At 36.0% G+C, this 24,805-nt stretch overlaps 1 protein-coding gene and 3 pseudogenes across 1 annotated transcript; 2 read left to right on the top strand and 2 right to left on the bottom strand.

The window, feature by feature from the left end:
- Positions 1 to 407: 407 nt before the first annotated feature.
- Positions 408 to 1,815, top strand: LOC132091036 (inositol 1,4,5-trisphosphate receptor type 1-like). Its single transcript, XM_059497814.1, has 4 exons — positions 408 to 485; positions 577 to 735; positions 1,236 to 1,408; positions 1,686 to 1,815. The coding sequence occupies exons 1-4, from the start codon at positions 459 to 461 to the stop codon at positions 1,813 to 1,815; spliced, it is 489 nt and encodes a 162-aa protein (XP_059353797.1). The 5' UTR covers positions 408 to 458.
- Positions 1,816 to 4,400: 2,585 nt separating this feature from the next.
- Positions 4,401 to 6,729, bottom strand: LOC132160498 (elongation factor Ts, mitochondrial-like; annotated as a pseudogene).
- An 89-nt stretch (positions 6,730 to 6,818) lies between these two features.
- LOC132161023 (uridylate-specific endoribonuclease A-like) lies at positions 6,819 to 11,502 on the top strand (annotated as a pseudogene).
- Positions 11,503 to 11,567: 65 nt separating this feature from the next.
- On the bottom strand, positions 11,568 to 23,265 carry LOC132161021 (formylglycine-generating enzyme-like; annotated as a pseudogene).
- Positions 23,266 to 24,805: the final 1,540 nt, after the last annotated feature.

The raw sequence follows: 24,805 nt of genomic DNA, 5'->3' as shown, positions 1-24,805 counted from the left end.
TCCATCTACACATCCATCTCTCATTTTTTCCTTTTTTCTCCTTTCTTCCTTCCTTGTTTTTTCCTTTCATTCACACATCTGTCCATCTATAAATCCACCAATCTACCTGTCCTTTTGAACTTCCTTCCATCTTTTGTCTGTTCTTTCATCTGTCCAGTTGTCCACTTTCTTTCATCCTTTCACCCATCTACCCATCCATTGTTGGTTCACCTGATTTATTCCTTATATTATTCTTTGAGTTCCTGCAATTACTGTGTTTTTAACCCATCAATCTTTATGCTAATTGTTTAAATCGTCTCACACTTACAAAAACATGCATCTCACCATCACTGTCTTACACAAGGTCAGTGACAAAGCTTCTGGAGGATCTGGTGTATTTTGTGGTGGACATTCCAAGCAGTGCTCAGGATGTGCTGGAGATCACAGTCAACAAACCTAACAGAGAGCGGCAGAAACTCATGAGAGAGCAGAACATACTCAAACAGGCACTTACTATATCACATCTTAGGTTTGTTCTAAAACATCTCACTAACATTTAAATGACATTTTAATTTATCTTGTGCTGCGACTGACCAGATATTCAAGCTGCTGCAGGCCCCATTCACTGATAGTGGGGACGGCCCTATGTTGCGTCTGGAAGAGCTCGCAGACCAACGTCACGCACCCTTCCGTCACATCTGTCGGCTCTGCTACAGAGTCCTACGTCACTCACAACAGGACTATCGCAAAAATCAGGTAAACTAAACTACTAAAATAAAAATAAAAGCAATGCAAACCATTTGTAACGCTACTGGTACTACAGTACTCACAACCCCTTACCGTATTTTTCGGACTATAAGTCGCATCTGATTATAAGTCGCATCAGTCCAAAAATACGTCATGATGAGGAAATAAACATATATAAGTCGCACTGGACTATAAGTCGCATTTATTTAGAACCAAGCACCAAGAGAAAACATTACCGTCTACAGCCGCGAGAGGGCGCTCTATGTCTTCAGTGTAGGATACAGGAGCACTGAGCAGCATAGAGCGCCCTCTCGCGGCTGTAGACGGTAATGTTTTCTATTGGTTCATTTCTCTTGGTTCATATCTCTCGGTTCATGTCAAATTAATTTTGATAAATAAGTCACACCGGACTATAAGTCGCAGGAACAGCCAAACTATGAAAAAAAGTGTGACTTATAGTCCGGAAAATACGGTAAATATTCTCTCATTCTCTGACTTTTTGTCTCTAGGAGTACATAGCAAAGCAGTTCCGCTTCATGCAAAAGCAGATAGGATATGATGTGCTTGCTGAAGACACTATTACAGCTCTGCTGCACAACAACAGGAAGCTTCTAGAGAAACACATCACTGCAGCTGAGATAGACACCTTCGTCAGCCTGGTCCGCAAGAACAGAGAGCCCAGGTGTGCGAAAATATATTTGCATAAATGTTCTTGGTCATTTCTATTTCATTCATTCATTTAGCAGACCCTTTCATCTAAAGCAACAAACAAAAGACAAATGTTAGAATAAAAGTGATTCATCTTAAATACATACTGGTACAGAGATGCTGTAAAACATATGCTTTAAAGTAAGACTTTAGAACAGTAGAAGTGTAGTAAGCTGTTTTTCGATAATTGAATGACCTGACTAAATTTGTTATCCTGAATGACTGAGTTTTCTTTGTCCATGTTTCTCTAGATTTCTGGACTACTTGTCAGATTTGTGTGTGTCTATGAATAAATCCATCCCTGTCACTCAAGAACTCATCTGTAATGCTGTGCTGGACCCAGCAAATGCAGACATCCTCATCGAAACCAAAGTACACTGACTATTATATGTACATATTTAGAACAATATACAGTACATGATTTTTTTTTTTACATATTTTTATTTAACAAAGTGGCATTTAATTGATGAAATAGTGACAGTAAAGACATTACTAAAAAATGTTATTTTAAATAAATGCTGTTCTTTTAAATGCAGGAGTTGTTTTAATTACGCATCCCAAGCGAATTATATTGCTTTCAACTCACACATTTTATCCATTCATACTGTTCTTGGGATTTCAAACTATGGCCTTGGCCCTAGTACTGTTTGAGCTACAGATGAAAAGCAATAATCCTGCATAATTATTTGAAATAAAATTAAAACCACTATATATGATAGAGTAGCCTACTTTAAACTTACATTTTAAGTCTGTGCAAGGCTTTCTTGTTTATTCTCTTACAAATGTAAAAGCCCTTTCACTTAAATTTAGTGTTCCTGTGGCTCAAGTAGTAGAGCAATGCATTAGCAGCGTAAGGCTGTGGGTTCGATTCCCAGGGAACACGTTAGGTAAAAAAAAATGCCTGAATGCACTGTAAGTCGCTTTGGATAAAAGCGTCTGCTAAATGTAAATTCATGTCTGTACAGTAGAGGACACAGCTCAAACAAATACATGTTCATATGTTCCAGAACTACAGTAAGCATCATGTTTACACAGCGGACACAACCCATCAGCACTTATTCCCGATTTCTCTCTACATGGCAACATGAGAGCTGTCTGTCAATACACAGGAAACAAAGTTACTGGGGTTACCCTGCTCCCCCAATCCACATACGTTTTCAACATTTTTGTTAACATATATTTACAACATTACAACTGTATTTCACAAAAAAACTCAATGGTTTGAATGTTTGAAAGTGATGAACTGAATACAGAAATATTATTTAAACGAGACATATTATTCTCCAAAACATAATTGCTGGGTTAATTTTTCTTTACGTTTCCTTGGTTGGTAGCCGCACTGTGGACCTGATCATAGCATTTAAAACCATAGCACTTAAAAAATATGTCAGCTTTACATTTTAATGTAAAATAAAATCACAATTATAATCAAATATTATTATTTTATTTACAGTACAATTGATTTTTAATTGTAATATACTTCTGTGTTTTTTTCATTTATCTATTTTTTTATTTTTTGCTTAATTTGAGTTTATTATTAATATTATAATGTTCAGTTTGACGGATTTCCTAAAACACTAGTGACAATACAGAATCCTGAACATCCAAATGTTAAATTAAAATTTTAGAGGGTTTGTCAAGTAAATATGGTTCCAAAACAGGGTTTTGCAGTGATACCATAGAATAACCTTTATTACTAAGAGAGAAAGGGGTTTAGCTGACAAAAAAAAGGTAACCCACATAAAGATCTATGAACTGATATTTAAAATATTATATAATTTTTTAAATTATTACCAAGTTAATAAAAAAAAAAATGATGTCATCATATCAATAAAAAAGCAGGTCTCTTAATATATCATCTGATATCTTCTGAACAGATCTTCAAAGAAATTATTAGAAACATGTACATGATATTGTGCACTCCACTAGATGGCAGTAAAGTTCCAGTCAAGATGGGTATTACCACATCTAGAATATAAGAACTGTTTTAAATACTGATATTGCTAATTAGCTCTTTCAATGTTATGTCATTTGCTTGTTTTTATGTTCATACCATATATGCTTTAATACAAAAATCCTTTCACATGCAATACTTGCTTTGTTAGGATAAGCAACAGTTGTGAAAATTAGGTTTCTGAGTTTGATGCTTTGTAATCAACCACAAAGGTTAACAAGAGGGTACATAGGAGTGCATGTTGCAACATCCGTCTTACCCAATAACCCAAAAAAAAGAATAAATAGTCTAATTAAATCAACTTTTCAGATGCTGCCTGCATTAAGTGTAAAGTAAACCTGATATCCTATCCAGGGCTGCTTAAGAGCATTTCTAATATTGCTGTTTAGAGTTTGATTACAGAACTTGTAGCTGAATTATCACAGGGTAAAAGGTGTAAAATAAAAAGAGACACAGATTAACAGAATTATTCTGTCGAAATAAACTCAGTAGGTGGCAGTAAAGCACTAGATTAGACACTTGTCTACATAGACGCTTGTCCAGGTCAGATGCTTAACTAGGTTCTCTATAAACCTTGGTATTTGGTCAAAATCAAAACCTATGACAAAACTATGACGCATAACGTATTTCAGATCGCAAAACGTTTATTTTTTGGTGATGGCACAGAACCAGCATAAAACTTCAGATTCACCCATCTGAGGCTTTGTTTTTATTTATTATTTTTACCAGTAACATGTCATTTCATGTAATAGTCACAACGATGACTATTAGACCACTTTACAATTAATTTTCTTCATTCACTTCATGGATAAACTAGAATTTTGGTTGAGGGGTGCAGGCAGAGATATCATGGATATGATCTGAGCCTGTTTTTTGTTAAAATTAAAGAAGTATAGATATTTTACACTGAATTTTATACTAAAAATATGATTTTAAACCAAGCTGATGGATCCTTTAAGGAAATATATTTTCTCACTCAAAACAGCTGTGTTCACTCCTCCTGACTGGTGCTCTAGTCTAGCACACGCGTGTTCTGTAGAGTCAGGTACTGTCCCACAGTATATTTGGGATCTAGGAGGAAAGTCTGGGGCAAAAGTCTCGTCTCAGATTCACCACATGGTATATCATCCATGTTGCCAAGAGTAACAGGTGCTTCGCCCACTATATGTTGCCCCAGCTTCCTTCCCAGAGCGTCCGTCCCATCCTTAGGTCCACCTTGAAACACAACTAGCGATCCATAGCGCCCCATCTCAATGCCAACCTGCCCGGGAACTGCCCCATGAACGTATGAGCCAATGTGCCAATCAGAGGGCACAGCAAGTGACACAGCCCGCCGCATGCCAATGTTCTCACCTAATCGCCCTGAAGAGGAACAAACAGAATAGTGAAATGAGATGAGAATGAGGAAAGTTATTTTTCTTGTTATATTTTAATTATTAGAAGGTAGCCAACAGACAGGGGTGTGTTAAAATTGCAGGTGAGTGTAACTCATGTTGTGAAGATATAATGACTTGATGATTAATAAGATATAACCACTTCATGTAATTATATCATTTCTTGTACAACACAGAAAAATTCTGTTGGGGGTCAGTAAGATGTTCTGATGTTTCCTTATGCACAATTATGCTGTGTTTATTTGATTAAAAAAAATCAGTAAAATAGTATTATTGTGTAATATTAAATATAACAGTTTTCTATTTTAATATATTTTAAAATAAAAAGCAGTTGCAGGTGAAAACAGTTGCAGGATTATTTGTTGAAAAGAAATTACAGCATTTATTTGAAACTGATTTTTTGTACTATTGTTTTTGTTACTTTTGATTAATTTAACTAACCTTTACTGAATAAAATGTATGCTTTTAAATACTGGGCCCTAAATTCTGACCATTAGTGTACATTTACTTTAAGTAGCAAGAAATCATAGCCTGGTTTTATAAAGATATCCCAAAGTAAATATATGCAAAGGCAAACTCCCAAACAATATATCATGGTTTATCTCACCTATAGTCAAGGCTATCTGATCTGCCAGTGAGGGTCCCTCAGGAACATGGAGCTTACTAATGTCCTCAGAAGACAGCACACTCTGAATCAGAGAACAGATCAGCAGTTAGACTCAGAGGTTACAGAAAACGTGGAAGAAATGCATATTTCTGAAAAGGACTATGAATGTACCTTAATATACCCGGTCTGTTTTTTGCTGCTGTTATGAGCCAATACAGACAAAGCAATATCCTTCACCAACTGCTGAAATTTCTCATTCCTCGCCACAAAATCTGTCTCACAGTTCATCTGAAAAGAAAAACATACATTTCAGGTCAGTCACACTGCATCATTTTGTCCACCAAATTACACATTCACGTTAAGATACCTCAATCATGACAGCAGCATTGTCACCCATAAGGAGACCAATCAGCCCTTCCTTGGCTTTTCGACCTTCCAGTTTACTCGCTTTGCTCCAGCCCTCTTTTTTGGCTTGTTCATGCAGCCAGCTTTCTGCCTACAAACATCAAACTTTGCAAATCATAAATCACTCATCCTTTCCAAGTCCAGGCTTGTGCATGCACACCCTTACTTTATACACATCTAAATTACATATTTATATACATATATATAAACAGAGATGACAACAACCATGACAAGGATGTGAGTTTACTATTTGTGCCTGACAAATCAGACAACTTGTAGGTAATACACAGCAACTTGTTAAATCTTTTTAGTAAAAAAAAATACATTGGGTTTAAAATTCAAGTAGTAAAGTTAAAATGTATACAAGATATTTTGCATAAGATCCTCCATTCTTTTTACAGCAATCTTTTCAAAATCATGGACCACACCTGTGTAACATCATTGTTGAATTTCTCCAGGGCCTTTTGCAGTTGATGAAGGTAATTTGAGGAGAAGTGCTTTATCTGCTGCTAGACTCGGGCAGCTGGTGAAGAGAGACTGAACATGCTGTGGGACACATCCCTATGAACAACACATTATAAAAATATGACACATGATTAAATGATGCTACAGAACATTACACAGCCGCATGGAAACCGATATATATATAATACTGTCATCTGTTATTTAGAACACGCCTTTATATTAATAACCAGCCAAATATTTCATATCAAAGCAGACTGTCATGCAAAGAGCATCATAACTTCTGAAGCGTCCAGCCAAAAACATTAAAACATAAGAGTGCGAATTACGACAAATGAGACAAAGCCCACCTTGACTAATTCTGTTCTGACAGATCGAAATAAAGAATATAAAGCCATTTCTATATCTTCGTCAGGACTGACACTAGCTTCCTTACACCAGTAACTGGAATGTCATTGAAGCACGCTTTCTACAGAGCGAGAGGAAGGTCAAACAGAAGAGAATTCAATATAGCGCCATCTACTGCAAAGGAGTTCACACCGCAGCTTACTGACGATTCACTGCGAAAATGAAAATAACAAAGCCTAACGAAACTGGTATGCAAGAATAAAAGTTATAAAGAAAAAAGGCATAAACCTGCTCAAATAATAATAATAACAATACTATTACCAGTGGCCTGTAACAAAAATAAAGTTTACCAAATAAACCAGGCTTATATCAGTTAGTCTGAATTATTTTGAACCAAATCAACTGACAATAAGTCAGTCAATAATTTTTCTTTTATGCCAAAAATCATTAGTATATTAAATAAAGATCCAGGAAATTATTTTGTAATTTTTCTACTGTAAATATATCAAAACTTAATTTTTGATTAGTAATATGCATTTGGACAATTTTAAAGGCGATTAATTTTTTTATTATTTGTTTGCACCCTCAGATTCCAGATTTCAAATAGTTGTATCTCAGCCAAATATTGTCATATCATAACAAACCATACTTGACATAATGAAAAGCTTATGTATTTAGCTTTTGAGCTGATGTATAAATCGCAACTTCAATAAATTGACCCTTATGACTGGTGGTCCAGGGTCACATTTAAAAACAACTTGAATTGATTCCAAATGCTGTACAATATGGGGAAAAAACAACAACTCTACAATTCAAAAGAAGAAGAATGTGTCAGCTCTACTCCAACATGGAGATAAAAAAAAGAAACTCTTTGACGAGTATAGTGACTGCAGTGTGAATGCTACCACCTGGTCTTCTGAATGTTTGTGTATTTAATCGAACACTTTCTTGACAAGAACACATTCTTGGCAAATGGATCAGACCATGAAATTGCCATGATGCACAGAAGATTGTATTAAATTAGTATATTCTATATAAATGGTATATTCATCTTTTTCTCCAGGTGTTTACCATTTCTGGAGCCTGAAAACGAGAACTGTTCTCAAAAGATTTTGCACCAGCTGACTGAAAAAGAGGAACAGCGATTCATTTATTTTATTTTATTTTATATTTGGATTACAGACTTCCTCTTTGTAATCATCTGCACCACTCCCAAAATTGCCTTTTTGCTCATAGTAACACATCAAAACGTACGAACTGAGTCACCTAAGTGCTTTATTATTAAATATCAGTAGTCATTATCACAACAGAAAGTGTTGATGCATGGGAGGAGTTCCTTAAGCTTTACTGAGCTGAGATAATATAAAAACCAACCCGCACAAAACCAAATCTGTAGTTTGTGCATCTAAATCGCCTGAAATCCATAATGAAGATCACCCTCATATTCTTTCTCACCATCACCCTGATCTCTCAGGGCTACGGCGGTAAGTTCATACCTTCAGTTTCCATCCTGATTGTTCATTCAGTTAAACTGAACATGTTCATGTAGGCTACCTTTGGTTCTTGTACAGCATAGTTATCCTAATGCAAATAGTGCTCCTTCTCTCTCATTGTCAGATTCTCTGGACTTCTGTAAGTGTGAAATTATGATACTGACTTTCACCTATTTCATTCATTTTTTTTCTCCTAATTACTTATACCCAAATCTCCGTAATCAAATTCTGCTGCGATGACTATAAGAAGCAGTGTGGTCGTCGAGGTGAGCGTCAACATCTGTGTTTTACAGAATCATTCTCATAAAAAAGGTGCAAAGCTGTCATTGGGGTGGTATCAGTATAAAGGCAAACAGGGCCATCTTTGTACCTTTTCTGAAAGTGTATAGGTTTTAAAAAAAGTTTAGTAGCTGGTCTGGTCTTGCACATTAAAGCTGCAAAACTAATTCTGCTGTTCTGTCAAGTCAAGCTGGACTGAAGTTTATAGTTTAATGAATATAGTTTAATACTCCTTGTCTGTGTTCAATTAGACAAAAGGCATAAACGAATCATGAATCCGAAGAAACACATACTCTAATGAATCATTCAAAGTAATTCTTTGTCTCTTATATACAGTACAATGCTCAAGGTTTGTCGAGTCATGTGGGGCAAATCAGGGTTTTATAACAGGAATAAAAATAGGAGAAAGATTTTGTTCTAAATAGTACGGGGTTATCTTTGATAAGTTACTTATTGACCTCGAGTCCTGTATATTTTGGATCCCAAAAATGGCATGAAACTCAGCTGTGTCTACTTCTATAGATTCACACACACTTAATATCAAAATTCATTAGAAAATGCTAAACACCACATTTCCTATTCGGTAATCGATCAGTTTAGTTATTTGTATGAAGAACACTTAAAATACTATTCAGAGAAAAGGAAATTTCATGTATTTTTTTATTTTCTTAAAACATGATTTCTTTATTATTTCAGTCTACAAATTCTATACAGGTGAGATAAATCTGATGTAAGTTCAGTTAAATGCTGTTACGGTATAGCTGTCAACAGCACAAATCTGCATTACACCCAGGATTGCCACACAAATGTATAAAAACAAAAACAATACGAAACTTAAATCTAGTTAGATTTACAGTTACAGACACTGAACATGTTCAGACTTTTGACTGATAATTAACATTGGTTTCTTGACTACTAAGACAACACATTTCCAATTATAGAAATTGAATGTTGAAATTTGAAATTACTTACAGTAATTGCTTGGTTAACATCATTGCAGTAATTACTGTTATAGTTTTTCCTCATCTTTTATTCTTTCATTTTGCTCAGGTTTTTTCATGCACTAACTCTTTCTTCATCCTTTTCCCATCCCAAGCATTAGCCAGTGTCTCTGATGCTGAGATCAAGTCTCTGTCTGAGACTCTGTACAAGTTAGACCATAACAGGGCCACAGCCTCAGAACTGGTTATTGATCCTCAGACACTGATCTCTTCATCTCAGACCGGATCCAGGGATGACCACTCATCTCGCCCGTAAGACACAGAGTGCACACACAGATAACCACATATACACAGTATATATATAAACATACATCCATGTTATTATCATGTATTATAATGTGCTCGTTCTCTCTTAGACTGTTCAAGCAAGTGAGTAGTACTTTGCTCTCCAAGCCCACATATAAAGCTCTGCTGAATCTATTAGACAACTATAGAAGGGTGACAGGGGAAGTGGAGGATGTGCCCTCACAGGAAGTGCAGGAGCAGGACACTTTCCTCCAACAGACCATAAACACTGATGTGGGCAGGGAGCTTTACAATTTCCTCCACTCCAAAGGTATACGTGACCTCAAAACTCTTTTTGTTTCGTACCTTTTGAATTTAAGTGACATCAATGTGATAAAAATATTGAGATTGTACCTATTTTAGTATATATTAAATACGATTTGAAAATTCTACATTACCATTTTTGGGGTCAGTATTTTTTTTTTTTTAAGAATTTCATTTTTTCTAGCAAGGATCTTTTTTTTTTTTGTTAAAAAGAGACAGTAAAGACATAATGTTGAAGATTTGTTTTGAATAAAATCCTCTCAACATTGCTTATAATAAGAACCGTGTCTTGAGGAGCAAATCAGTATATAAGAACAATTTCTGAAAGATCACGTGACATTGAAGACTGAAGTAATGATATAACAGGAATAAATTATATTTTTAAATATATTAAAATAGAAAAGAGCTTTTGAATTGTAAGAACATTCCACAATATTACTGTTTTTACTGTATCTTTGATCAAAGAAATGTATCCGCGGTGAGCATGAGATACTTTTATTAAAAAAAAAAAAAACTTACCAATACCAAACTTCTGAATGGTGAATTACTAGAAGAAAACAATTTAATGACTGCTATCATTTTGTGTTGCAACATGACAGTCGTTAAAAATCAATGTAAATAGATCATGCAAAATATTTGAATTTAAAAACTGCTGGTTTTCAGGTATATACTCATCTCAGAGCGAGTTTATCCAGGATCTGAAGATGATGTGGTTTGGTCTTTACTCTCGATCTAGTGGCAAACTGGACTCCAGTGGGTTTGAGCACATCTTTGCAGGTCAGAGTGTGTAAGCACATGTGATTGGCTGTCAAACTGCTTTTTATCTCTTTTTGGCTGACATGTATTGTGTCAACAGGGGAAATTAAGGGTGGAAAGGTGTCTGGTTTTCACAACTAGCTGCAGTTGTATCTGAATGAGAAACAGGGACTCCTAAATTACTACAGCCATAGTTTTAATGGCCCTGTGAGTACAACTGAGCATATGAATCAAATCAAACCAGTAAAACAGTCTGGATGTCTACTTGTATTACACATTTTGATTGAGTAAAAGTCAAGTTTCTCCCCTCTCTCAGTGGACCACATATCCTGATGTATTGGGAATGCAGTTTGAATGGAATGGATATTTCAAAGAGGTTGGTTCTGCCTTTGTTGGCTCTAGTCCTGAATTTGATCTTGCTATCTACAGTCTCTGCTACATCACCCGCCCTGGCAAGAAGTAAGTTGTAATTCTTTGTTGTCTGCCTATGCACATTTATTCCTCCATCCGGCCATTCATCAAATGAAACTCACTTTGTTTATCCGAGTAAATCAGATTTATGTACTCATCTTTTTGACTGTATTCTCAGGTGTTATGTGAGTCTGGGAGGACAGACTCTGGGCATTCAGACCTATACATGGGACAACAGCAGCTATGGGGATAGAAAGAAGTACATTGCCTCCGCTTACCCTGCCACACCATGATTCCCCATCATCTGTGCATCAGCATCAACAGACTCACAACCAAAACAAACAAATATGCAATCTTATTTTTTCTCTTGGTTGTTCGAGGTTGATGTTGGACCAAATAAAACACAAGAAAATAAAAACGCCCTTCCTGTCTGTATTTTTTACTAATACATAACAATATTCTTTCACACTCTCATTAGCTACAACTTTCAATTTATTAAGCAAATTTGTAGGTCACATATTTTCTTCGAATTTTTACATTTGATTTAAAACCATTTTCAGGATAGAATCACATTCTGTTATTATACAACAAAAAATAAAGAACAGAAATAAAAAACAACAAACTCTTACAAATGGCTTTATTTTCATAAAATACAAAATCCTTCTAGATTTCAAGTGTATGACAGTGATAGACCTGATGTTTGAGGTTATGGCTCAGCATCAGCGGTGCAGCGGAAGCCCAGATTAGAGGCAGAACTGTCCGGAGTATTTTGACTACGGGCTGCACACCTGTATCTGTAGCAGTAAGACTACAGAGAGAAAAATCTGTTAACATGTATGTAAACAAGTTGTATAAAAGCTTACAGATGAATGTTGTATTTTCCTCTTAGTTACATATATATATATATATATAATATATGGTGTATGTATTAGGCATATATAATATGTGCAGACTAGCTTTAAAACTTTTTGAAGCCTCTTATATTCACCAATGCTGCTTTTATTTGATCAAAAATACAGAAAATAACTTTTTTCTTTTTTAAATGCAATTTCTTCCTGTAATGGCAAAGCTGAATTTTCAGCAGCCATTACTTGTCTTCAGTGTCACATGATCTTGATAAATCATTCTATTATGATGATTTCCTGCCTAAGTAACATTCATTCTTATCTATGTTGAAAGCAGTTTTGTGGTTTAATGATTTTGTGGAAACATTATCATTTTTTTCAGGATTCCTTGATAAATAGAAACTTTAAAAGAGCAGCATTTATTTAAAATAGAAATCTTTTGTAACATGTCTTTACTGCCAGTTTTGATCATCGGAATCTTTTTTGCTGTATAAAAGTATAACATTTTGACAATGTTAGCTAACATAAAATATCCCACACCTCAATAAACCCAACTCGCTAATGTCAGTCATACATTAGATGGCTTTGTATATGTTTTACCTTGTGGCACATGTAGGATCCTCCTTTCTTGACTCTGTCTGTCCCTGTTTCTGGTCCTTTCTATGAAAGGAGTCGTAAGGGTAAGGGTTTAACACATGAACAGCCTTATATGCATAAATAAAAAAACTTTAATTTATGGATGTGAGAATAGTTCACTCATATTAATCTTACAGGGTTGTACTTGTCTTCTGTAGTGTGATGCACATTCCACCAGTCTGCTGTCCACTCCCATGCGTTTCCCACCATGTCATACAGCCCAAAGCCATTTGCAGGAAATGACATCACCTGCCCAAAACACCAAGTAAACAGTCAGAGTTCTGTCATTTCTCCTCTCTTAATCTAAAACCCAATACACATGTAAATCAGGATAAAGGGCTACTTTGTGTTACCGGTGATGTGTTAGCATAGCCGTCCTCTACTGTGTTGTGGTTAGGGAAATCTCCTTGCCACAGGTTGACAGTACGCCTGTGCATCACTCCATGATACATGTAGCACAGGGTGACTCATCCTAGATAAGAACACAGAGATTATGTTTAAAATTATGACTTCTAATCAGGTGTATGATTTGAAAACATATAATCTGATTGTACAGTATTACTGGTCATGTATTACAATCATTCAGCACTTGCTCATGTGGTAACAAATTTTTTATGCATTTATTCATTTACCTGTGCTCTATGGTTGAATCTGGTCCTTCTGGGTGTCTCCAGTCTGCACCTTTCACTGGTGACCACCAAGGAGCAGCAGCCACCTACTGACCATAATTATACACTGACAAAGTGAAGTGCAGCTTATTTATCTATAAATAGTTCATGCAGGCACAAAGAGATGGGTTCATTACTTGACTAAATTTTTAGTTCCTTTTTAACATTTCCAGTCTTTCCAAGACATTCTGTTCTTAGGCCACCCTTATGAATTCAATTCAGTTTTACCCACAAACATATTTGGGTATTGACGAAAAAATATATATTCTTTTTAATTTAGGTCAATTTATTTGATCAAAATTACTGTAAAAAAAATGTGAAAATATTATTTAGTGGTCGACTGACATACTGGACGATGTTTGACATTTTTTAAATATCGGCAGATAAGTTTTTCTGTTTGGCCGATGCGTTCAAGGCGGGACTTTTATTTTGACGACGCTGTGAACGACAGTGTTGCTCTTGTTCGCTGTCTTTGTTCAATCAAAAATCAGAAAGAGCTTTATTGCCAAGTATGCCTGCGCATACAAGGAATTTGTTTTAGTGACATAAGCTTCCAGTGCACAGAGACAACAACACACAGACAAAAAGAAACAATTTTTTTTTAAAATTGCAAATAAATAAATGGTATAAACAGTTGTGCTATAGATGATAATGGAATATAATTGAGTAAGATGCAAGGATGTACTAAGATGGAGGGGTAACAAATATATATAAGGATATTGCACATTTTTATTGCGTAAGTGGGGAACATTTAACTGTTCATGAGGTAGATTGCCTGGGGGAAAAAACTGTTCTTGTGCATGACTGTCCAGGTATTTGCAGCTCTAAAGCGCCGGCCAGATGGCAAAAGTTCAAAGAAGGGGTAACTTGGATGAGAGGAATTTTCTGAGACCTTTTCCTCACTCTGGATGTAAACAGTTCTTGAAGGTTGGGCAGGGGATCACCAATTTTGTAGCACATAACACACACAGTTTCACTCAATCTCATGTTAATCTTGAGTACCTATAGAGTAGTAATGCATCTTTCATATCTCCAAAAAGTCTAGTAAGCCACTCTGGATAATAATGAACAATAATGAAACTGTATTGCATACAGATGTGCTTTTTATTTTACTTGCCATCTTTTAAACCACATGCCTTCTTGTTTTATTTCTTACAGTACACACAGTGCATTGCTCCATCTTAGTACCTTAACCCAGGGCCGCAGCTGGGGTTAGAGGGGCCCTGGTGCATGTTGTACAGTGAGATTGTACAGTATGTCCATTCTATTTATTTATTTGTGCTATTTACACAATGTTTATGTTTTTAAAGTTTGTTTTTGTTCATTTAAAATAGCACATCTTCACTATATAATAAAATACACAGTCAAACCAAAATGTATTCAGACACCTTCAACATTTCTCACATTATCACAGTTTATTTGCTGTAGTTTAGAAATTGGTAATAAAATATGACAAGAACTCAGAGTTAAACTGTGTCAGAACATATTCCTCTTGATAATGTCAGATAACTTTGATAGAAAGATATGTAATGGATTACAATCAACCAAAACTTCAGACAGTTGTTAGTATGACCATATTTACACAACTATCCATACTTTGTTGAACAATTACCAAGCAATGCTTAATTTTGTTCAGTCTGTGGAGTGAAAAGGTTGCATTAGCAATCAAAGAAAGAAATACTTAAGCAAAACATGGTCAGGTCCCTAATAATTTTTTTTATCAATTTCACTGGTACTCTACAGTATGAAGAATTTTTGGGTATAATATTTCACAGATCACTGTATTTTGCTATACTCACTTACATAAATGAACTAGTGTCCTGCACCCACTAGTAAAACAATATAATCAATTATATCAGATTTTTTGGATTGACTGTGGATAAATTCTTGTTAAAACTACAAAGTAATTCAGTCAAGAGCAGTGAGTGATTTACTTTCATTTTCATAAATTAAAGACACTGACAGCAGATTTAGTAAATTAGGCGCGGTCACTTTAAGAGACAATGCATCCATTATAAGGATACACATCCGATTTCTTTCTCAGCTCTTTACTTTCACTTAAGACATAACCACAGACTTTCGAACACACTTTCCAAGACGGGTATTTTGACATATTTTGTATTTATTTGTTGTCAAATGTTGTCAAAAAGCAAGAAGACTTTGAGACGCGTCTCTGCGTGCACCGTGAACACCGCGGTGCTGAATTGAGCTCTTTCACTTTTCACTCTTTTTTTTTCTGTTTGTTTAAACTGCGATTTGTATTTGTTCAATCAGGTGCAGGAGGACGCAAACATCCTTAAGGAGAGCTCGGTTCAGTCTGTGAGACGCGGCTCTCTCGTGCGCACCGAACACAGCGGTTTAACAGTTCTGATGGAAGTCTGTATTATAATCAGAACTAGGGCTGCATGATATTGGGAAAAAATGACATTGCGATATTTTATTTTTCTGCGATATATATTGCGATATTTTTTCTTACAAACAAAAATGGGGTGAGCACACTTACATTCTCATTTTAAATGATTTAAACATCGACACCATCACGTCAATTGATTAATATGCGGGAGGGAGAGAGAGCAAGACAGCGCTCGTGTTGTTTGAAGACGGCTCGCTCTCTCTCTGTCTCTCTCGCGCACGCTCTCTCTCTGTCTCTCTCGCGCGCTCTCTCTCTCTCTCTCTCTCTCTCGCGCACGCTCTCTCTCTGTCTCTCTCGCGCGCTCTCTCTCTCTCTCTCTCTCTCTCTCTCTCTCTCTGTCTCTCTCGCGCACGCTCTCTCTCTGTCTCTCTCGCGCACGCTCTCTCTCTGTCTCTCTCGCGCGCGCTCTCTTTCTCTCTCTGTCTCTCTCTCGCGCGCGCTCTCTCTCCCTCTCTGTCTCTCTCGCGCGCTCTCTCTCTCTGTGTCTCTCTCGCGCTCTCTCTCTGCCCTGTTAAACTTGCATGTGTTTTTCAGTCCTGTCAATGAAAAAACTTTCACTCTATGATGGTTAAGCTGTGCAATTAATCTGCGAATCACATTCGTCAAGGGCCGGGGAGCAGCTGGCCCGTACAGTTAATGAATAACAGATCAACTATGACAGCCTACATCGCACATCCTACGATGTGACTATCGTGGATTCGTACATCGCGACATCGATGCTTAAACGACACATCGTGCAGCCCTAATCAGAACTGTTAAACAAAGGAATTAAATCTATACAAAAAGAATTAAAACAAGATACAATACTTTTATATCATTAGTGATAGAAAGGCAAACATAATAATACTTTCTCGTTTGCCGTTAGCATTCAAATAATACGCATTTATATCATTTAAACAAATCTTTGAATGACTAATGCACATTTAATTTAACAAACCTTGCAAACTTAGTTGCATCCAGTTTTGAGATCTTGTGAAGTGTGCATTTGTATCCTGCATGATCGCGTGTGCTCTGTGACAGTCGGTATGAAGGTAATTTAATGCCAAATAGATTTGCATATGCAGGGTAGGAGTTGTGGAAGTGTATCGAGAGCTAAATGTTGATTATGGTTCAGAGGTGGAAAGAGTACAAAAATATTCTACTCAAGTAAAAGTACCATTACATTAATGAAATTTTACTTAAGTATAAGTAAAAGTACCAGTCTAAAAAATCCACTCAAGTAAAAGTAAAAAGTAGCTCATTTAAAATTTACTCAGAGTAAAAATTACTTAGTTACATTTTAACCAGTGGGAGGGAGTCAAAAATGGGACAGACCAAGGGTGTCAAACTCAGTTCCTGGAGGGCCACAGTCCTGCACAGTTTAGATTTAACCCTAATTAAACACACCTGATCCAGCTAATCTAATCATTTAGGTTTATTTGAAAACTACATGATATGTGTGCTGGAGCAGGGTTAGGGCTATGGCCCTCCAGGAACTGAGTTTGACACCCCTGGGATAGGTCTATTAATCTCAAACTAGTTGTTTTTAATTAAAGGAATCAGTTATTTAGAATAATAAAACATTTGGGCTGTTATCTGGCAAATCAGTATCAACAAACTCATCTTTTCAATACAGAGGAAATGCAAAAGCTTCATCGGACGTGGCATTTAGATGTATTACACTGTTTAGTGCAGGACAAGAATGCATTTAACCTGCAGTTACAAATGCATGAATAATGTTTTGATATGCCAGACATAAAATGTTGAATACTCATTTGAAATTATAAAAACTTAATTATAAAAAACAAAAAAAACAAAAGATACTTTAAATGTGAAATTAAAATGGCCAGTATGTGTCAGCAAGTCACTGTTAATAAGTGAGTCATTGCGATTGAACCAAATCATTTAAACAGTTGATTCATTCAGAAACGAAACACTGTCATGTTGCTCAGAGATGCAAAATTTTGCTTTGGTGGCTGTGTTTGGAATAAATTTTTGTTGTAGAAATAGAGCAAAAACAATGGCAATATGGTGTCTAAAACGCAAGTCTCTTAGTTTACTGTCCTGTTGTAAAAAAAAAAAAAAAAAAAAATATATATATATATATATATATATATATATATATATATATATATATCAGTGGCGGCTGCTGGTCTTTCAAAGAGGGGAAGCTCATTTCGGCCTACATTATAACCCTCTGATGGTCTTCATTTGTAGTGACACTCGGGGTCTTTTTGACCCCAGACAATAACATTTCATTTTGTAATAGTAAAATACTTAAATTTTTTACAAATATAATTTTACTCTGTTCATTTATGTTTTTACTAAACTTTGTACAGTTTTTGGAGGATTTAAATCTTTTACATTTCTATAAATAAATAAATATTTATTTAAATAGGCTTTTTTTACAAAAAAAGAAAAAAGCATTTCAGGTAAAATTCACTTCATAAAAGACCCAGATTTCTAACTTTCATACATGTAATAAATCACTTTAACCACTAGATGGCTATAGTGTGTGTGTGTGTGTGTGTGTGTGTGTGTGTGTGTGTGTGCGCGCACATTTTAAATCTGTCTTAGTTACCAATTTAATTTTGTGGTGGTTCTGCATTTTACAAATATCAAGAAATATTGCCGCAGTTTGTCTTTCGAATACACTTGAGAAATCCGCGATCATGGGACTGAGCGTGAAACAGCTTCGCCGACTTCTTATGGTGCAGACCGCTGTCAGTCAAAAGGAGATCGACAGATCCTCCAATCATCACGCGGAAGCCCAGTCTTCATTCACCTCCAGAGACGCTGAGCGTCCGTGGGCGGGACATAATCGCAGCATTTATCCAATGACCGTCTAGCTTCGGAGCACTGAAAAAAACTGTTCAAAGCAGCCCCATCGAAGTCAATGGACGCTCGGCTTCAACAGGGAAATGCACTGTGACGCTACGGGAATGTATGAGAAGAAAATCGAGTCAGCCGACATGTAGCTGATTAACACAATACATAATACACAATAGTACATATTTGACCGTTGGGTTTTTTTTACATTAGAGGGGAAGCTGAGCTTCCCTTGCAGTCTTAAAGAAATCCCCACTGATCTATATATATATATATATATATATATATATATATATATATATATATATATATATATATATATATATATATATATATATATATATATATATATATATATATATATGTGTGTGTGATTATGATTTTTAGAGGAAAAGACAGTATTCTTTGTGTGATTTTGATTCTAAATGATTTTGATTGATTTCATTCTAAATGCATTTCAACAGACTGAATCACACAGTGAAAGAACACTCTAAATGCGCGCGTACATCATTAAAACAACAATTATGATATTATCGCAGACAATATATATCGCACACTCCGCACCAGTCTTTTTGGCTAATTTGTGCAAAACCTCTTGCTAAAATGTCAAAGCATCATTTTAACCACCAATGCAATGACGCAATTATTTAGCTCACCTCTATATGCTTACGTGGGGTTGATGTCTTGTCGAGATTTTATAAACTGCTAGTTTGGTCTCCCTAGGCAAGCACAGCATACACAGCATAATAGAGCATACATATGGCCAGGGGTTCACTTCATTTCCTTGAGTTCAACTTCAGAATATGACGGGGTTTCGTTTTCAGCGGTGTCTGCACCACTAACGCCTGTTTTGTCCGTCTGCATCTTTCTTGTGATTTTAGCGCCAGTTTGCCATACCTTCCAGGGAGCGATTTTTTTTTTTACTCAGTAATTAATGTGTTTTAAAATGTAACGAAGTACAATACTTCAAACAAAATATACTTAAGTAAAAGTAAAATTACAGATTAAAAAAAATACTTAAAAAAGTAGAAGTACACAAAAAAGCTACTCAATTACAGTAACGCGAGTAAATGTAATTCGTTACTTTCCACCTCTGTTATGGTTTTTGGCATATGAAGTGTTATACAAATCAGATAAGACTAAATGGAGAGTCAGCCAGAGCCTCATGTGATTGGCTACAAGAAGGTGGTGGACCAGCCCTCCGCCTCACGCTTGCAAAACTGTTAGTGAGAGAATCGTGTCAAAATTGTAAGCGCAGAGAAAAGAAAGTCGGAGCTGTACATATCGGTTTATTTCGGAAACCTCTTGCCCCACATGCACAACTAGTCATTTAGACATTTGCAAAAGTTTGTTTTTTTGCACACACAGATTTTTTCTATGCAGACGATCTGTTTTGCAGTTCTTTAAACTGTTGTTTCCACTTGCAAATCACTGTTCACAGGCTTGCAGTACTTTGACCGTATTTTAGAGAAAACAACGTGCCAAAAGTAAGTCAGAAGAATGCAGATCATATTTATTTTGCATTAACATTAAGCTGCAGTTTGACAATAAATGAATTACATTATGATTAACAGTAAAATGCTACAAATAATTTTTTTTGTTCTTTACAAAGCTTCTCTTCTTCTTTACAAATTGAATTTACGTTTACAGTTTTATGTACACTTCCACAACTCCTACCCCACGTATGGAAATCTTTTAGGTAGGGGTGCACCGAAATTTCGGCCGCCGAAAATTTTCGGCCGAAATGGCATTATCGGTTTCAGGCCGAAATAAAAAAAACAGCTGAAAACGTAAACCGAAAATGAATGTCACCCGCCCCTCCCATCCGTGAGCAAGCGCTTAGGTTTCACTCACGGTCGAGCTGTTATCACGCGTCTGCCTATCAAAGATTAAGCATGTCAAAGGGCTGTCACAATCAAAAAAAGCTTGTCACAAAAGCTGCACAATCGATCGGACCAACCTACACAAGTTTCGAAAACGAAAACAGGGAATCGATTTTAACGGCCTTCTCTCGGAGCGCGTCCAGCTCGTCACTATACGCTCGCAGCGAACGCGCGTCACACAGCAACTGCAGGTTCTGACACACACACACACACACACACACACACACACACACACACACAGAGCCTATTAGTGCATAATATCAATGTAGCCTTCAGTAATGTTTTTCATTGATGTTATGGCAGTCCACATTGCTGACTTGTGCGCGTCTCAAGCGCCCTCTTTACGTTCGCCCTAATGCCTGTTTAGTTGTCGGTGGATTTGCCTATATTTGGCGTTGAAAAACGGATCAACGCCAAATATAGGCAATTTACTAACGATTCAATGAACACTTTGCCTATGTCTCAAAAATCGAACAGGATTTTTTTTTCACAAAAGTTACAGCCCTATACGAGAGGACACCAAAGTTGCAATATGTAACATTTGTTCTGCAAAAATCTCCAAAATTGTTGATTTTTTTTGCACAATTTTTAAAAAACTATTTTATTTGATGGAACATAAAACTTGAAGAATAATTATTATTTATATTTATTGTAAAAAATATTTTATGTTTCGTTATGTAACTGTTAATAAAAGTTTGATTATTATATTGTGATTTTTCAATTCAGATCCATTAAATCCAAGCAATATATATATACGTTTTTAAAAGAAGCCATTTTCGGCTTCAGTTTCGGTTTTCGGCCAAGTGCATCCTAAATGTTCGGTTTCGGTGCAGAATTTTCATTTCGGTGCATCACTACTTTTAGGCATTAAATTACCTTCATAGGTCAGTGCGTGCGAATTGAATGTGGACAGGAGGAGAGTTCAGCTTCACCGGAGACGTGCAATCCACAAGCTTTAAACTCATGATTTTAAATTATGATGTGCTTTATGCATTTGTCCAATGTCATATTCATGTCATTTCCACTGTGTGCTGTATGTAAAATGAGCGTTACCTTGGCTTTATTTGAAAAAAATATGATTCCCAATGCATAATGCCCTGTTGGTTACAGTGTTTGCTTCCTTTTTAATTACATTTTACTAAATATTTATTTATTTGTTAAAATACTTTGTCATCTAAAGAATGTTTATTTTACACATTTTATTTTAATCCATTTTCAAATGATTTCAAATTTCTCAAATATAAATTAAAAATAAATAAAATGATATTGGCTTTATATTGGTCACCCTGCTTTCCAAGATATCGGCATCAGTTGTCAAAAAAACAATATTGGTTGATCACTAATATTACTACAGTTTAAAGGATTTTTTTCTATTTTAATATTTTTCAAAATTTAATTTATTCCTGCGATGGTAAAGCTGGATTTTCAGCAACCAGTCTCCAATGTCTTCAATGTTTTCCAGTTTTCAATGTCACATGATCCTTCAGAAATTATCATCAAATGTTGTTTCAGTACTCAAGAAACATTTCTTATAATTAGCAATGTTGAAAACATTGATAATAGGAACCATTAGTAAATGAGCACAACTAACAGTTGAGCTTTAGAATAATTTCTTAAGGATCATGTAACACTTAAGACTGAAGTATTGGCCACTAAAAATGAAAGGAAGGAATCAAAGGAAGAAACACAAAACAACTACTGTTAAATTGTGTAATAAACTGTGTAAATTGTAATGTAGTATACAAATACGAAGGTAAAATGTACAGCCAGCAATAAGTTGGTCATTACTGCACAACAAAAAAAAGGAAGAAAGAAAGCTTTGAAATGTAAATATATTTTATACCCAATACTAAACTAACAATAAAGTTAACAGAATAACTAAAATGTATGTGTATGTATTTCTCACCGCACTTGACAGAGTGCTCTTCACCTCCTCACTCAGCAGTCCCTCAAAAACAAAGGAGTCTCCAAAACGCTCCGCCTATAGATACAGGTAGCTGATTGAGCGAGTGGGTATATTGATTATTTGTCTTATGGCCCAGTGAATGGTTGTTATTTACCTCAGTGACGTATCCTGTCTGGTTGGTGAAGTGTTGGAACTGCGGGTTTGTGACTTCATGCTCTTCAATGTAAAAAGGGTCCAGCCTCACTCTCCTCTGTGGTCCCTCTCCATCCTGTGGTATCCCTGGGTCATCCGTTCCCATCATAAACCAATCTCCCTGCAGCAGCACCAGCTACACACACCACATAAACAATGTCTTAAAACAATAATTCATCAAAAATAAGAATACATATTTATTATCATGTATTTTTAAACGTATATTTTTTTTCACATGAAAGTTATTTATAGCATAATGTCTATGTCTGTATAATGAAAGTGAAAGGCTGTCAAGTGAGATTTTCAACTGAAGTACATGTTCCACACAAAAAGCATGTAGATCACATGTAGAGAACTTAATTTAAATGCAATATACTAACTTGACAGCCATCCAATTTTATACAAATTTGAAATTCTCCTTTTGTATTTCACAAAAACAGTATGAAACAACACTTTACTCAACAGGAGCATGATAAAGGCAAACATAAGTGATAAATTATACAAACCCACCTTACTGCGTATATCATGCTCTGTCTCGTGTGGACTTTCGTTTTCGTTTTTCGCTGTTTTGGAGTATATATCTGCCTCGTCGTGATGTTCCAGTTTGTTTTCATCTCTTACATCAACAGTAACATCCCTTTTCAGTCCCTGACAACCACAACCCGTGCCCTGTGACTCCGACGAATTCTGCTCAAGCACGATGTCGTCTAGATCACAACGCACTGCTAAAATGCAGAGAAATAAAACTACAGAACCCCTCAGTGTTGATGCCATAGCCAGTGTCAACTCTGCTCATGGTGAACCGCACGTCCGGAAAGAGCAGGGTTGCCAGGTTTACGCAGCTTTTGCAGCGTCTGCTTCTCAAACATTTCACATTTTTTGGCGGTGTTACCCTGGTAAAAGTCGCATTCAGTGGTTAAATGTAACACTACGGGGGTCGTTTTTTCTTCTTCTTTTAATTCAGTTCCATCACACAAAGGCACAATGTAAACAGGAAACGTTGTAAATCTCAAAGCATGCAAAACATAACAGCAACAACAAGGCAAGTGTTAAAGTAAACCAATTCCGCGGGAATTCCGCGGACTTGGCAACCCTGGGAAAGCGTCATGGCTTCTTCTTCTTCTTCTTCTTTGTTCTTTAACGGCGGTTGCCGTCCAACTTCAATGGTGCATTACCGCCATCTACTGTTCTGGAGCTAGACAGAGCTAAACTGTAATATAAGACCGACTTCCAACTCTCTTCTCCCCCCTCCCCTTTAATTAATAATTATGATTTTCAAATCTGTATTCTATATCCCATTTGCTATACCAGTGTCCTTCAGGAAATAAATGAGTACATCATTTTATATTTTTTTTTTTATATCATTTTAAGTTTTTCCCATGAAGAAGTTCCTTAAGTGAATTCCTTTGCACTCCCAAGTTCCTTATGTTTTCTTTCATCTTTATCCTTTCTCTCTCATATTTTTGGCATTCAAGTAGCCTAACGCAGGTTCAACAGATTCAATACGGTCACAAAATTCACATCTTCCTGATATATGCTTACCTAAGATGTGCAAGAACCTAACGAAAATTATTTCTTCCCTTCGATTGCTTCTAGCAATCTTCCCTTTCCCAACCTTTTGTATTCTGTATAAATGTCTCCCTTTCTCCTCTCTATCCCAACTACTCTGCCACTTTTTCATAATTTCTATCCAACTTTCTATTAAGCTTTATTTACTGATATGCCCCACTACATATCCTAAGTGCTTGGGTTTATATGACTTCCAATTTAGCCAGTTTAGTTCTTCCTGCATCTCAATATGATATACAACCAATCTATAAAAGACTTAATCAGTGCTCACGCCCCAGTCGACTCCTGTCAGAAACCTGCAACTTTTTTACACTTTACAATAACTTTCTCTATGTGACCTGTCTATGTTAACCTAGCATCAAAAATGACTCCCAAAAACATCTACTTTCTCCAGAACATGTCCATATAATTTAAGATTAAAAAGAGTCATAGGCTTAGTCAGCTGACATATGTAGCCTGCTCCTTGCATCCTAGAAGTTGCATTACTGCCATCTTCTCCTGCCTCCTATACACAGATTACAACTTCGAATCCTTGTCATCAGTCGTGTATTTTTAACGAAGCAGAACAGATGTTTCCTTCCATGTCCAGTTAGTCCTACACTTTCCATTTCTTTTATCATAATCTTTCTCTCCGTTTCATATTTCCTACACACAGTAATCAATGGTCAACTGTTTCCAAGGTTTGACACTGATCACAGAATCCAGTTGGCTTTCCTACAATATGGAGTGTGCTATTTAATTTATTGTGTCCTATTCTTAGTCTGTTCATTATTGTTTGCTCTCTCCTATTTT

Source organism: Carassius carassius, chromosome 17 (assembly GCF_963082965.1).
Source record: "Carassius carassius chromosome 17, fCarCar2.1, whole genome shotgun sequence".
NCBI lineage: Eukaryota > Metazoa > Chordata > Actinopteri > Cypriniformes > Cyprinidae > Carassius > Carassius carassius.
The sequence above is the reverse complement of the archived record's forward strand: the minus strand, read 5'-3'. Positions and strand labels throughout refer to the sequence as shown.